General features: G+C 37.6%; 1 protein-coding gene across 4 annotated transcripts in view; it reads left to right on the top strand.

Annotated features, from left to right (window-relative positions):
* Nucleotides 1-15943, top strand: part of LOC134348903 (PH and SEC7 domain-containing protein 2-like) — a 165087-nt gene extending 149144 nt beyond the window's left edge. For 3 of the 4 annotated variants that reach the window (XM_063052698.1, XM_063052700.1, XM_063052699.1), the window contains 2 exons: nucleotides 1438-1581; nucleotides 14160-15943. In XM_063052698.1, the coding sequence (XP_062908768.1) occupies nucleotides 1438-1581; nucleotides 14160-14375 (360 nt within the window). In that variant the 3' untranslated portion in view covers nucleotides 14376-15943. Of the gene's footprint in view, nucleotides 1-1437; nucleotides 1582-6065; nucleotides 6158-14159 lie in introns of those variants that run through there. The other variant, XM_063052701.1, reaches the window with a different exon arrangement.
* Nucleotides 15944-16839: the final 896 nt, after the last annotated feature.

The raw sequence follows: 16839 nt of genomic DNA, 5'->3' as shown, positions 1-16839 counted from the left end.
ACAAGGTACTCCAGATACTGCATCGTGCAGTGTCTCACGTGCTTGATTATATTTGGCCACTGGTAGTATGCAAATTGGGGTCAGGATTATGGAGGAGAACTGCGAAGGTAAATAGAACAATGGCATTAGGTGGTTCAAGATCAGTGAGGACTTGGCTTGGTGCTCGCATTCCTACATATGAGGCAAAAAAATTATATTTAAATATTAATCCATATTAGAGTAAATAACCATAGCATTTGCTTCAATATTGTACTGAAGAAGTGTTATACTAATGGCAGTGTCCTCCTTTAGATGAAATATTACATAATGTACCAATTGTGATAGAACAGCATCTCATAGCAGTACTCAGAGAACAGCAGGGCCATTGTCCCCAGTGTAAAGCCTAATATTTATTTCTCAACCAACGTAGTGATAAATAAATGATTTTGTCACTATCTGATTGATCTTTTCTAAGTTTTATTCTGTGCAGCTGAGCTTATGTTACAATGGTGACAATACTTCAAAAGTAACTCAGAGGATTTGGCAATAGTTGAGAGGTCACGAAAAATCCATAACTTTTTTTCACTTGGAAAATGGCCAAAATGACCAGACTGCATTGTTTAACGATTCCTATTATAATCTGCTATTGCTGAACCAGGATCCTGACGGCAGGTCCAGTTATCACTTTAAATGAGTAATAAGGATGATTCTGATGAATCCCTACATTCTCACCTGCAGTGCTTATTAAATATGATTTAATTACTACAACATATTAGCACTTTAATTTGCAATAGGAGTATTACTTTCTCATATTTTCACCCTTCCATTCAATAGCTAACTTTGGTTTCAACTGCAGTCAGTTATTTTTGATTCAACTCATTTAAAAATCCAAACCACATGAATGTAACTTGTGAATCACTTTTAATGAAATTAAGAATTACCATGTGAGATCTATGCAAATGTTTTATAAATGTATTTATTTATTGAAGAACAGTGCAGAATAGGCCCTTCTGGCCCTTCGAGCCGTGCCGTCCAGCAACCTCTGATTTAATCCTAGCTTAATCTCAGGACAATTAACAATGACCAATTAACCTGCCAACTAGTATGTCTTTGGACTGTGGGAGGAAACCGGAGTACCAGGAGGAGACTCATGCATTCAGGGGGTGAATTTACAAACTTATTACAGACAGCGGTGGGAATTGAACCCATGTCGCTGGTACTGTAAAGCGTTGCGCTAACCGTTACGCTACTGTACCGTTAAACTTTAATTTTAATTCTAATGCAACTTCTTTATGCGCAGTGGTTTCCTTTCAAAGAAATTAGATAACAAAAGTTGCATATATAGAATCTTTAAATCAAGGAAAACCAACAATATTTTGAAATTACGGACTATTTTACTTTTAACTTGCATTAAATTCTAAAAATGCCTTTTCTAATATACAATTTGATGACAAATAGGAAGAACAGCTGAAGTCACACGAGACCAAATGGAGACAGATTTCAACTGAATTAGCAGAACACAGTACTCAGCCTCCTGGGAAGAATGTCAAATCTAAAGAAGCAGAGGAATACCGACTTAAAGAACATTATTTAATATTTGAGGTGAGAATGCTACTTGAAGTGCAAGAATCCATATAAAATGTGTAGTGTTTGGCCACTGAACATCAAATGATATCCTGTGATGTTACAAAAGAGAAATGGCAATTAAGCTGTGCATTTATTGGGCATTAAAGACTAATCACATTACATCTTTCAAAATGTTCAATCTACAAATATTGTTGCCATTTTTTATTTGCAGATGCTAAAGAATAGGATAAATCATACTGCAAAATCTTTGATGAAATAGATTAGCACATCATTGTAAATTAACTCACAAAGAAAGTCATGATTTATAATTTTTCTACCAATATGGAAAAGAAACAATTGTGAAGATGAAGAGTTAAAATTGCCTTCGGTTGGCAGCATTAAACGAACACTAGAATGCCAACTATCCAGTTCAAGACCCTCCCAAAAGTTGGTTTTATTAACTTCTATTGAACAAAATACTTCTACTGTTTTCATGTTTGCCTCTGTGCTTTTGCTACAGCCATACTCCTGGTTTCATAGTCGATTGAAAACTTAACTGCCATGTCATATCATGGAACAACTAAGCCTCAACAACTAGGCTTAAGGTGGCAGATATTGAAGTCTTAACCCCAGATCTTCCTTTTGGTCTTTAATCTGCTTTTAATTGTCTCTAATAGTATAAAAAAAGAACAATTCAAGCAGAATAAATGACCATACTGTAAAAATTATTTTAAATATTTATAAAGATAATAGATTTAGTTAATTTTACTAGTTTTACTTTAATTTAACAAGTTGCTTAACAAAGAAGGTTAAAAAACATTGAAATATTGAATCTAAGTTGGCTATACCATTAAAGTAAATAAGATTGTGGTCTTTACACCAGTCAACCCTGGCTTAAAGCTGAGAGAACAGACGTTTGTACTCTCCCCTGGACCCAGCACTGTGTCCAGTGGTAATGTACCATTTGACAAGTAGTCTTTGGCACCGTAGTGCCAAAGAACTACAATTCTCTGTGATATAGCCAGTCACAGGTGAGCAGGTTTTGACATAATGTTGGGAAGAGTGCAGCAGTCAGCAGTCAGAGGGAGATTTCCTCCCTCATTTGGCAGTTAACCGAGCTGTTGTTGAAGAAACGACAAACTTGCGATCTCTATTGCTCACTATTTAAATTTCATAGATGGAAAACTGTATTTGCAGAACCATGATTTTCCAACTAGTATTTATTATGAGCAACAGATCTACACTGAACACTCAGGAGTAATCTGTGTTGTAATGAAATACTCAAATGAAAGACAATTGTACATAATGTTATGTTATTTCAATCTAATGGCAGTGTTGCACAATATATTATTCTCATGTTTGAATTAATTCTCCCATTCTCTTCATACCATTATGCAAACATTTTAGTAAAGATAACATTTGTGTGACCGAATAGCTACTTGTTAAAATCTTGTTATGTAACATCCCACATAGTAACTGACTCTATTTTATCCTGTCCTACTTTTGCCAGAATTTATTTGTACATTTGAACTAATTTATAGTCACAAACCAGCATCTACTATGGGTAATCTCCTCAATACATTAATAATCTTTGAATAGAGCACTTTATTGAGCTAGACTAGAATTTCTGTTGGTGAATGATTTTCAATGACAGGATGTAAAATTAGATTAACAATGGCTACCTTGATTATCTACCAGGAATCTTCACAAAAACTGTCAGAGAGTTTCATTCGTAATTGTAACTCTATAAAGAGTCAGATCATGCTGACAAATAACTGATTATTTCCATAGAGAACTGGCGGCTAGCTGCAGTGCACAAGTTAATGTATTCTAGCTTTCCGGACATGCACTGTGTACTATGGAATTACCTTGTACACCAAAGAACAAATGTTGGTATACCTGACCTTACAGTCTGACCCTGATACATCCTCAGATGAGCTAAGTAGTTAAGTATACATACACTAGCCATAGATGGCAAATGTAGTGTAATCCATTCATTTGAATGTAATTAATGTAAGACAGTGAGTTTGCTGTTTAATTTTGCTTATTCCACTCTTTTTTTATAAACCAAAAGCAAAACTATAATGATGTACCTCAAATTAAGTGTTTCTTTTTACAATTGAAGCAGAGCTTTGAAAACTGTGAGTATGGACTTCTGGATAATGCACTCTTCTGGTCCTACTCTCTCCTTGCTCCTTGCTTACATAAAGAGCCCTAGCAGAACTCACCCAACATTCAGTGTAATCTGGTGCAGCATTGTTAAATATTTTTCTCAGAAAACAGAACACAAAAAGGAGACAGACATTAACCAGCTACCTCAAATCGGCAAATGGCCCTGAATTAATGGATAAGCGCTTTACATGCCATTGTGAGTCATCGTGTAATAAAGCTTTGACTGAAACTGTCATGTGGTGTTAGGATATGTCATGTAAAGACTGAGTCTCTAGCCATGGCTAACTTCATGTGCAGTATAGCCACAGAACAGAGGCTTCAAGACTTTGGGAGCTATACAGGGGCAAAAGATTAACGCAACCCAGAAACAATACATCTGGGCAGTGGTGGGTGGCTAACGGCATAAAGCAGGTTGGATCAAAAAGATGAATGAGTCAACTTTCTTAAACCATTTTCAAAGATCTAAATTATTTCCCTGCAAGAAGAAAGTGGCTTTTGATGTGAATTATTACCTCAAACTAAATGTTTTTTGCTTATTTCCTCATTTTCATTAAGCATCTGGAGATTTTCCTTAGTCCGTCTCTGTCACAGGACATCAGACTAGAGATAAGAAAAAGAAAATGCTTTTTGAGAGAGGTCACTGAATACCAGAATGTCACTGAATACATCATTTTGCTAGAAACAGATTATACCAGAACTTCTCTGAATGTACAGATTCCAGTTCATTGGGACGCATTGAGACTAGTACATTATGGCCCAATTAAGCAGCTGCCCCAAATAGCAGAAGCTTCATGGAAATAGATAAAAAGGTATAAAAAAGGCAAACTACCATTCAACTGAGTAACAAATTATGTACTTAACTGAAATACAGAACAAATTAGAACATTATCAATACTACTACAGTACTATAAAACTCTGTATTAGTTCCTAATAGTTATCAGTGGAGGATACTGTGTTTATTGGATTGCATGTAAATGAACTAAATCAGCACAGACATCTAGTGCAGATAATGGACTGCCTTAATACAATACTATCAACAACAGCATCCTCCAAATCTTCATTTTTGTTGAAACATTCAAGATGATTGTTGATATCTTCAAATTCTTCGTAATTCCTAACTTGTTAAAGTTGTGAAATAGGTTCATTTTCACTTCTGGCCGTTTCTGACATTTCCAAGCCTGAATACTTGAAACCACAATGAGCAAAACAGTTCGAATTGTCTTACTACTGATTTCTCACCAACTATCAAAGACAAAAATCACTTTTTTTTCAAACACAAGCACACATAGCTGATGCTGTTTAAAAACGTTGCTGTAAGCACAGTGTAGTGTCTGATGGCAACACAAGTGCACGCATCTGACACTAGTTAGAAAACGTTCACAGTGTCCTGCCCCAGTTAACTGAAATAATGTTGCAAATAATTGACATTGTGCCCCAAATAAATGAAGGGAATCCCAGCTATTTTCCCAATCAGTTTTTGTTGTTTGAGAGTTAGTGGCTTCTCTGATAAACTGATGGTCCAATTAACTGGAATCCACTGTATCTGTAATCTATCAGTTGTATCTACAAACTCAGATTTCCATGCAGGCCTTTTGTCAACACTTGATAATTTCAGCCAATGCCTTGTTACATTAATGAGCAGGAAAATCCCTTCAGCAAGGTTAACCATTAATTCAAGGGTGTTTGAATTTGAGGTTGTTGGCCTCTCACCATTTTTTCTGATGGTGAAAGATGAAATATGTCTATGGTGTTCTGCTAGGGTTACCATTGCAGTTGAAAATACAGAAGGGAGTAGGAACAGAGGAGATGATTATCTAGGAAAGTATAAAACACAGCTTTTTTTCAGGCACCAACTCTTCAGAGGAGCAATAATGTGTTTGTGTTTAAGTAGTTTTATTCACCTGAATGTGGAAAGATTCAATCTTCTGTCCATTACCTGTGCCAAGACATTCAAGGTGATGAAGCAAAATCTAATCTTTCAGACAATTAGTTTGTTCTTGTTACGTAATTCGTAACTGGGTTGCCAAACCAGCAGAAATGGACCACTTAGTTGGAGTCTAGATTACTGGAACTAAGAAAGTTTTATTAAAGAAATAAGTAACACAGTACTCTAATCATAAGGATATAAATGCAACAGGTTAGCAATGATAAAACACGTATGTACACAGAACTAGAGTAATAGGAATCAATCAAGCTCTATCGCAGTCTAGGGGTAAAATGATCAGTCTCAAGTGATGCAGAGTTCAGTTCAGCTTAGTACAGTTCGCAGTAATCGCTGTTGTGCCGTTGGAGGGGGAGAGAGAGAGAGAGAATGCAAATTTGATTCAGCAGACCTTTGATGTTCACAGGTGGTTTCGGGCGGACCCTTTTATGTCTTCTGTGGTCACCGACTGTGACCCCTCCGTTCCGGATACGACTGTTCTTCCGCGGTGAACCCGGCACCCAGGCAAGGGCGGACACACACACCAGGTTCCCGCCGATCATACCTTTTCACCCTGTGCGTCTATAGTTGGTTCCTGCAACCAGACCTCCAAACTCCCACCAACTTGTGGGGGCACATCGCTTTTCCAGGGTCTCGTTATCTCATGATCTCGTGGTGTCTCGTGCCTTAGCGAACCTGTTCTTTTTATCCCCCTGCTGGGGTATCGCCTGTCCATCAAACTTCAAACAGTTCAGGTTCAAAGCAACCGGTCTGTCAATACTCGGACTGGTGTCTCTTTTCATTATCTCTCTCTCCTCTCTCATTAACATTTTGAACGTTTCTCCATTTGTCTCCCTTATCTCTCTCATCAGCATCAATCTTCTGATAACTTGGTTTGTCGTCACATTCTGAAGTTCTGTGTTCTGTCTACACTAAGCTTCATCTCCCCTGACATCACCCTGAAATGACATTAAGCTGATGAATAGTATCTGTCTACCATATTGTAATGAGCTGCTGGTGCTAATTTCACATGCCGTCTGGGATCAAGCAAAAGGCATGTGCTTTGCAAACTCAAATAAAAAGCAAATTGAAAGGATTCTTCAGTGGAAGTCATCGTTAGCCTTTTCCCCTTATATTAATGTGTTACATACCAAAGAATATCTGAGATGTTCATTACAATACCAGTGGGGTTTGCTAAGGTCCTCAGCATCTGCTGAATGTTCCACAGTTTTCCAGGACATTAAAAAGAACAATTATAACATTGATAACAGAGAAATTGGTGGAGGTTTCAAGAACAAGGAAGGTTGCCAAAACAATACAGCAGGATTTAGATCCATTGGAAATTTGGATGGAGAAATGGAAGGTGGAGATTAGTCCATCTTTGGAAGGTCAAATGCAAGTGGTATATATATTTATGAGGAGCCCTAGGTATTCCAATATATGGAGGCAAGTCCATAGTTCGCTGAAAGTGACAACACAAGTGGTGAAGAAGGCATATGTGTCTTCCTTTGTCAAGGCTTTGAGAATAAAGATTGGGGATTCATCTTACAGCTTTATAAAACTTTGGTTAGACCGGATTTGGAATATTGTGTGAAATTCTGGTTGCCAAACTGCAGGATGGATGTGGAGGATTTGGGGAGGCTGCAGAAGAGACTCACCAGAATGTTGTTTGGATTGGACAACATTAGCTATAAGGAGATCTTGAACAATCATGGTTTGTCTTCTCTGGAGCAACAGGAGCAACACACACATAAAATGCGGAGGTTACCTAGATGGAAAATGAGGTGTTTTTCCTTCAACCTCAGAACAGCCTCATTAAAGAAGTAGAGGAGGCCATGGACCAACATGTAGGAATTATTAAAATGGGTGGCCACTGGAAAATCCCACCTGTTGTGGTAGACAGAGCAAAGGCGTTTGACAAAGTGGTCCCCCAATCATAAAGGAGGTTGCACTGGGAGTACCAGATACAATAGACCCTGACAGATTTGCAGGTGAAGTCTTGCCTCACCTAGAAGGACTGTTTGGGAACATAAATGGTGGTGAAGGAGATAAAAGAGTGGCCACCCATTTTAATTCTGTTTCCCATTCCGACACGTTGGTCCATGGCCTCCTCTTCTGTCACGTTGAGGCTACTGTCAGGTTGGAGGAGCAACACCTCATATTCTATCTGGGTAGCCTCCAAACTGACTTCATGAACATCAATTTCTCTAACTTAGAGTAATTTCTCATCCCTTCGCCTCTCTTTTTCCATTCCCCACTGCAACAGCCCTCTCATCCCCTCTTCTCCCCACCTGCCCATCATCTCCCTCTGGTGCTGCTCTTCCTTCCCTTTCTCCCATGGTCCACTCTCCTCTCCTATCATGTTCCAGAATTTTCTGTTTGTTGCTCTGGATTTCCAGCATCTTCAGAATCTCGCTGGAGTGTTAGAGGCTGAGATGTGAATTGATAGGACTATATAAAATTGTGAGAGGCCTGGACATTTTAAATAGACAGCCTTTTTCCCAGGTTGGAAATGTCATCCAGTGGAGCGGATAGGTTTGAAGTGAAAGGGGAAAGTTTCAAGGAAAATATCAAGTTTTTTTTAATATAGAAAGTGGTTTAGACAAGCAGCAAATAGAAGGATACAGATCACATGCAGGCAGAGATTGATGCCAACATGGCGGATCCACAGGGTCTGTGCCAATGCAATACCATCCTGTGTTCTAAAGGAATGTGTAGCTAACCCAGTGCTGACCAGAAGAATTTTGCCAAAGCAACATCAAGACTGAGTATTTCAACTGCTCTGTCAGAAATATTACAACACCTAAAATGGTGGATTAAAATATATTTCTCGAAGATCAAAGCGCAAAATGTTGTTAGTCATGAACACAACGACAATGTCCTGGAGACAGTTCACAGAATTACTTCTTTTGCTTCTTCTTTCAAATATGATTTTCAAATATGATCTAAGCTGCGTGCAATTGGAGCCTGTGATTTAAATTTTGACGGTGTGACTTTGGATCGATTGAGCAATCTGGCTCTCTTTGCTGTCTCTGAGGGAGTTCAGTGAGGTTGGGAGCAGAGTGTCCGCCCTGGAGGCGGGGCAAAAGCCCATGATTGGCTCTGTTGCTTCTCTCTAATTGAGGCGTTGAGCAAGGTTGAAGTCAATGATGATGAGAGTGGAAGGCAGGCGGGTGTTCAGTGTCATCTGCCTGCGTTTGACCAGTCTTCCTCTTCCTCTCACCAGCTACTATAACCATATAACAATTACAGCACGGAAACAGGCCATCTCGGCCCTTCTAGTGCGTGCTGAACTCTTACTCTCACCTAGATCCACTGACCTGCACTCAGCCCATAACCCTCCATTCCTTTCCTGTCCATATATCTATCCAATTTAACTTTAAACGACAACATCGAACTTGCTTCAACCATTTCTGCTGGAAGCTCGTTCTATACAGCTACGACTCTCTGAGTAAAGAAGTTCCCCCTCATGTTACCCCTAAACTTTGGTCCTTTAACTCTCAACTCATGTCCTCTTGTTTGAATCTTCCCCACTCTCAATGGAAAAAGCCTACCTATGTCAACTCTGTCAATCCCCTTCATAATTTTAAACACCTTTTTCAAGTCTCCCCTCAACCTTCTATGCTTCAAAGAATAAAGACCTAACTTGTTCAACCTTTCTCTGTAACTTAGGAGATGAAACCCAGGCAATACTTTAGTAAACCTCCTCTGTTCTCTCTCAATTTTATTGACATCTTTCCTATAATTCGGTGACCAGACCTGTACACAATACTCCAAATTTGGCCTTACCAATGCCCTATACAATTTCAACATTACATCCCAACTCCTATACTCAATGCTCTGATTAATAAAGGCCAGCATACCAAAAGCTTTCTTCACCCTATCCACATGAGATTCCACCTTCAGGGAACTATGCACCATTATTCCTAGATCCCTCTGTTCTACAGCATTCTTCAATGCCCTACCATTTACCATGTATGTCCTATTTTGATTAGGCCTACCAAAATGTAGCACCTCACATTTTTCAGAATTAAACTTCATCTGCCATCTTTCAGCCCACCCTTCGAATTGTCCTAAATCTTTCTGCAAGCTTTGAAAACCTTGCTCATCATCCACAACACCACCTATCTTAGTATCATCTGCATACTTACTACTCTAATTTACCACCCCATCATCCAGATCATTAATATATATGACAAACAACATTGGACCCGCTGCATACCGTCCTCCAATCTGACACACAGTTATCCACCACTACTCTCTGGCGTCCCCCATCTAGCCACTGCTGAATCCATTTTACTACTTCCATATTAATGCCTAACGATTGAACCTTCCTAACTAACCTTCTGTGTGGAACCTTGTCAAAGGCCTTACTGAAGTCCATATAGACAACATCCACTGCTTTACCCTCATGAACTTTCTTAGTAACCTCATCAAAAAATTCAATAAGATTTGTCAAACATGACCCTCCACTCACCCATGTTGACTGTTCCTAATCAGACCCTGTCTATCCAGATAATTATATATGCCATCTCTAAGAATACTTTCCATCAATATACCCACCACTGACGTCAAACTCACAGGCCGATAATTGCCAGGTTTACTCTTAGAACCCTTTTTAAACAATGGGACAACATGAGCAATACACCAATCCTCCGGCACCATCCCCGTTCTAATGACATTTGAAATATTTTTGTCAGAGCCCCTGCTATTTCTACACCGACTTCCCTCAAGATCCTAGGGAATATCTTGTCCGGACCCGGAGACTTATCCACTGTTATATTCCTTAAAAGTGCCAGTACTTCATCTTCTTTAATTGTCATACTTTCCATAACAACCTTTCTTGTTTCCTTTACCTTACACAACTCAATATGCTTCTCCTTAGTGAATACTGAAGAAAAGAAATTGTTCCAAAATCTCCCCCATCTCTTTTGGCTCTGCACATAGCCATCCACTCTGATTCTCCAAGGGACCAATTTTATCCCTCACTATTCTTTTGCCACCAACATAACTGTAGAAACCCTTTGGATTTATTTTCACCTTACTTGCCAAAGCAGCCTGGTATCTTCTTTTAGCTTTTCTAATTTCTTTCTTAAGATTCTTTTTACATTCTTTATATTCCTCGAGTACCTCATTAACTCCAAGCTGCCTATATTTATTGAAGATCCCTCTCTTTTTCCGAACCAAGTTTCCAATATCCCTTGAAAACCATGGCTCTCTCAAACTTTTAACCTTTCCTTTCAACCTAACAGAAACATAAAAATTCTGAACCCTCAAAATTTCACCTTTAAATGACCTCCATTTCTCTATTACATCCTTCCCATAAAACAAATTGTCCCAACCCACTCCTTCTAAATCCTTTCGCATCTCCTCAAAGTTAGCCTTTCTCCAATCAAAAATCTCAATCCTAGGTCCAGTTCTATTCTTCTCTATAATTACTCTGAAACTAATGGTATTGTGATCACTTGACCGGAAGTGCTCCCCAACACATACCTCCGTCACCTGCCCTGTCTCATTCCCTAACAGGAGATCCAACACTGCCCCTTCTCTAGTTGGTACCTCTATGTATTGCTGCAAAAAACTATCCTGCACACATTTGACAAACTCCAAAGCATCCAGCCCCTTTACAGAATGGGCTTCCCAGTCTAGGTGTGGAAAATATAAAATCTCCCATAATCACAACCTTGTGCTTACTACAGATATCTGCTATCTCCTTACAAATTTGCTCCTCCGGTTCTCTATCCCCATTAGGTGGTCTATAATACACCCCTATAAGCGTCACAACACCTTTCCTATTCTTCAATTCCACCCAAATAGCCTCCCTAGACGAGTCCACTAATCTATCCTGCCAGAGCACTGCTGTTTTATATTCTCTGACAAACAATGCAACACCTCCCCCTCTTGCCCCTCCTATTCTATCACATCTGAAGCAACGAAATCCTGGAATATTTAGTTGCCAATCACACCCCTCCTGCAACCACGTTTCACTAATAGCTACAACATCATATTTCCAGGTATCAATACATGCTCTAAGCTCATCCACCTTTCTTACAATGCTCCTAGCATTAAAATAGATGCATTTAAGAAATTCTTCACCTCCCACTCTCTGTTTATCCTTAATGGAGCAAACTTGATTATATTTTTCTTCCTTCTCCCCTACATCAACCTCCCCTCTCCTAGTCTTAATTTGATTCCTCCCCCCAACCATTCTAGTTTAAAGTCACCTGTCAGAGGAAAATGCAGGAGTCTTGGATTCCACATTGCAAGGATTTCCCAGTGAGCCTCGTGGCTGTGGACTCATTTTGGGGGATATTGAGGTTCATGTCCATGTTTTTCTGGATTCTGGTTACTCCTTTTTTTGCTGTTTCTGGGCGGTTTGATCGGGGTGCTTCAACGAAGACTGCCTCTGCAGCCTGAAGTTTCCTAGTGTGCAGCACTGAACTGAGCTAAACTCAATACTCCTGGACTCTTGGCTTGATGTTTGGTATTCCATGTGTTGTTCGCTCACTTTTTGCCGTTTTTGCAACTTCTTTTTTCGCATCTTGGGTGTTTGATGTTTTCCTTGAACAGGTTCCATGGCGTTCCTTTGTTTCATGTCTGTTTGCGGGAGGGTGAACATCAGAGTTACATTCTGTATTCATACTTCAATAATAATGTTCTTTGAATCTTTGAAGTGCATTCTATGAATGGCACAATATCAATGAAAGTTGTATCTCCCCAACAGGTGACTTATAGTCCAGTGAGGTTGCCTTGAATATGGCTAACAAATTTCTCCATGATCCCAGTCTTCTGGTGAATAACTTCTCTTACTAAAATCGCCAATAAGAGTTAAATCCTTAGGATCTGCAGTTGAAGAAGAACTTGATCTGGATTCTGGTATTTCTATTCCTGCAATTTGCATTTCATTATTTAAACCATCACATAGATGTTCAAAATACTAAAGGAAGATCTTTTGATCAGCATTTCTGTGCTGGCTGAAATGGGAGTACTGAAAATTATCTTATGCTCTTAATGATAGAACATAGAGCAAAAAGCACAGGAAGAGACATTTTGGCCCAAGCATGATACCAAATTAAACCTTCTGCCTGCACATGATCCATATCACTCCATTATGTGCTTATTCATGTACAAGTCTGAAAGCCTCTTGAATAATGTTATTGTATCAACTTCCCTTACCACCCCTGGCAACATGTTCCAGACACCCACCACTGTGTAAAACTTGTCTCATTCATCCCCCTTAAATCTTCCCTCATTTCCCCTTAAAGCTTTTCCCTCTAAGTGTTTGACATGCTGGGAAGAAATATTCTGTCTCTCTTGCCTATCTATGCCTCTTATAATTCATGGACTTCTATCAAGTCTCTCTTTAGCTTCTGACACTCTGGAGTAAACAACCCAATTTTGTCCAACCTCACATACCTAATTCAGGCTATATCCTCGCAAATCTATTCTGAAACCTCCCCAAAGCCTTCACATCCTTCTTGTAATGGAACAACTAAAGCTACATTCAATGCTCCAAGTGTGGCCTAACCGAAGTTTTATACAACTACAACATTACTTCCTGACTTTTGAAACTTTATGCCCCTAGCTACGAAGGCAAACATTTCATACACCTTCTTTACTACAATATCTACTTGTTTACTCTCTAAACCTTTGTACAGAGTGGGACATTCAAGATGGCATATCAGCACTTCCACTGGAGAATTAAGCAAAGACCAATAATTACTGCCCTTTGCTACTGGATGATCACATCAACGTCAAACATCTTTGTTATTCCTTGGTGGTTTAAAACTCAGTCTTTGCAAAATGATGTTAACTATCTTATCGATGCTGCTGGTTCAGTATCAACAAAACACATTTTAACAGATGAAACACAGTGAATACAACCCTGTAATGTGGAACAAGTATAGCATTGTGGCTAAAATTATTTTACTACTTAACAAGCCCTGGTATTCTTTTAGATTATGCAGCAAAGAATGCTGTGTTTTTTTTCCAAAATGGATGTCTTTTCAAGAGCTGATCACAATAAGAAAATTGTCATCATTTGCACAGTTTGGGGAAAATAGTTAATTGGTGGGAATAGGTCATAGGCCTTGGATACTCAAATTTGCACAGAGCATTAACTTTGCAGTCTCTTCCTTTTCAGAGAGCAGAGATCATAGAGGCTGTTTTGTGGAAAAGAGTGAGAGAAGTGATGGTTGATAGGAGAAGAGGTTGGGAGTGGGTGGGAGAAGATTGGTGTTATGTGTAGAGAATTGGATTGAGGAACCATCAGCCACACCATGTGGATTGCACAGTGTTGCATGAAGGTAGGCCATGCTACAGGTGGAAAGATTGAAAAAAAGAAACTTAAGAAATATTAGGTCTCTGTGCTCAAATAATCATTGAATTCAATTTGAGATAATAGATCCCTGTTGTTCACCTATTAAACAAAAGATTAAGGATCTATTTCAATAATTTTCCATTGTTTAGCAGCATGTCCTCTATGTTAAACTGACTCTTGTATTGTTATTTTCTTCTACAGAAAAATCGATATGAAGCATATATTAATCTACTGAAGGCAAAACTAAAGGTAGGAACTGATGATCTGGAAAAAATAGAGGCAATTATTTTCAACACTGAAAATGATGAAAGTTCCTTGAGGAAGACTCAGTCTAGTCCTTCTCTAAACCAAGGACATTTTTCTCTCAATGGCAAAATGGAAAAGGACATTATAGAACAGAAAAGTCATCCCAAGTAAGAATCAATGTAATTAGATGGAATTTACAAACTTGTATGGAGTAAACATGGCAAGTTCATTATATACATCTTTGATAGTTCGGAAGTATATTGGACATAATTTTTAATATTCTGTTGTAATTTTTTAATATCTCACATTTCTTGTATTCACTTAAAATCTTTACTACTTATTCTCCTAAACATTATTCTCTTACTCCAAGCCAGTTTAGGATTCTATTAAACCCGTCAGAATAAAATACCAGGAGGCCATTTTAAGGCTCATCATTTGTTTTTTTTGGTGCAGCCCTGCTAATTTTCTTTTTCATTGTTAAGCCATGTATTCATTTTTGCTAGGTTGAATATTTTGTCCAAAGCTTTGAATCCAATGCTTTTATTGATCTGAGAGCTATGTTTTCAGGAGAATTATTTTTCCATCAATTTTCTTTAAATTCAGTTTCAATTTGATTGGAATCATATTTAGCATGTAGATTGCAAAGCAACCAAGAACAAATTTCTATGCTGGTTTATCCTTGGTTCTGCAGTATGGTACTTAATTATAGTTGGCTATTTAATTGGCTTGTATGTTTGAACATTAGTTTCTATTTACATCTACTTTCCAAACATCCTCTTCATTTTTTTAAAGCTTATAATTTTCCAAAATTTTATTGCAGTGGGACAGTAAACAGATAACAGACTTTTATAGCATTGCTCTCAGCCACTTTAAAGCTGCACTGCTTTACAGGGCTTAAAGAGTTTTAATATTCCTGGAAAAAAACAGGCAATAGTTTTATAAACATTTGTTTCTAAAATGTTGTTTGTAAGTATTCACATTGTATATTATAATTATATAGCTCAAATAAACTTGGGTTCCTAAATTGCCTGTCATTATGATTAACACTACATATGAACACATAGTAGTATGCATGCTGGAAATCTCCTATTAGACTCAACAGAAAAAGAACGGCCTAACTTTTCATATTACTGCATTTTGTTACCATTAATATCTAATATTGCATATTTAATTTTACATATTATCTTGTTTACTTGAATGAACAACTAGATTTAATTTTATCTTTAATAATTATTGTCAAATATTGTACAGAAATACTGTTACATACACAGTACCATTTTGTGTATGTGTGATGTGAACAATGTTAAATGGAGTTTTCAATAATCAAGTACATTTCTCCATTTTTCGTAAGATAGCTTGCTTGGATTTTGTTAGCGTATGAAAATGATTGTAAGGAGGAATGGATTCAGTTTCTTTATTTAAGAATACTACCTAATATATATCATCAAAAGGAATATTATATCTGTAATGGTGCTTCTTCTACCAATCAATTTATTTATGTGCAATATAATGTGTGTTATGGTGGTATCAAGCAAATCTGTGCCAGTATTTTTACTATGTTAATATGGAAATTATAGCTTCTTCTGTTTTAGATCCCTTATTATAATGTTATATTCATATTTGTTACAACATACAAAACAGTAAAATATGTTTTGTTATAAACAGTACACAAAAGAAAATAAAGACAGTGATATGTAGCAAATAACGAAATGTTTTCTTTTATTTTGAGAAATGTTTCACTGAGCAGACCAATGAAATAATTCACAGATTAAACTGTCATTTCCAGATAACCTCGTGCTAATTGCAATATCCTTTACCCCAAATGTATTAACTTTTAATTCAGTTTATTAAAAATAACTTCTGAAAGCATCAATGTTTGTTCTTTGCCCGACAGGTTCAAAGTTAAATTACAATCATTTTCATCAAGTACATATATTACCATTTGGTGTTTCAGCAACTTCACCAAACAAAATACAAATGCAAACACACCTTAAAGTGCTTTAATAGCAAAAAAAAACTTTATAGCCTGATTGTTTAATTAACAAGTAATATGGATGCCAACGAGGTAAATAAATCTTACCTATTGATGGAAGTGTTGATAATGATGGGTACACTTTAGGACTGGCATTTCTACAGGGTTTGTGCATTTATATTCATAGGAAATTGGGGAAGTTCCTAATTTTGAACACTGTCATTTACCATATGCAGCAAAAGTATTCTTTTGCATTATTTGCTAACAGTTTTAGTGCATGCCTATTTTAGCCTTGTACATTTTAGAATTTGCATGCAGTTTTATACAGAACATTCTTTATCATCTTCATGCACGATATGGATTATTCAGCTAATATGTAATAGGCACTTGCTATTTTGAATTGAACTGAATAGGAAAAAAGATACTTAGCTGAAAATAATGCCTAAAATTCCCCTCAGTTTTCACTTTGTAATAGATTTTCCCCCATAGGCACAATTTACCAAGTTTTTGTAGTCCAAAATATACCTATTTAATATAGACAGAATTCTGCCAAGGATGAAATAACATAAATTTGCAATAGATACTGAATTGCTGAGAATCTGACAAGAAGCATGAACTCAAAATTTCTTGCTGATACTTGAAACTGCAGCATCACTTTTTATT

Source organism: Mobula hypostoma, chromosome 7 (assembly GCF_963921235.1).
Source record: "Mobula hypostoma chromosome 7, sMobHyp1.1, whole genome shotgun sequence".
In the NCBI taxonomy this organism is placed as follows: Eukaryota; Metazoa; Chordata; class Chondrichthyes; order Myliobatiformes; family Myliobatidae; genus Mobula; species Mobula hypostoma.
Note: the sequence above shows the minus strand (reverse complement) of the source record. Positions and strands in the feature narration are given on the sequence as shown.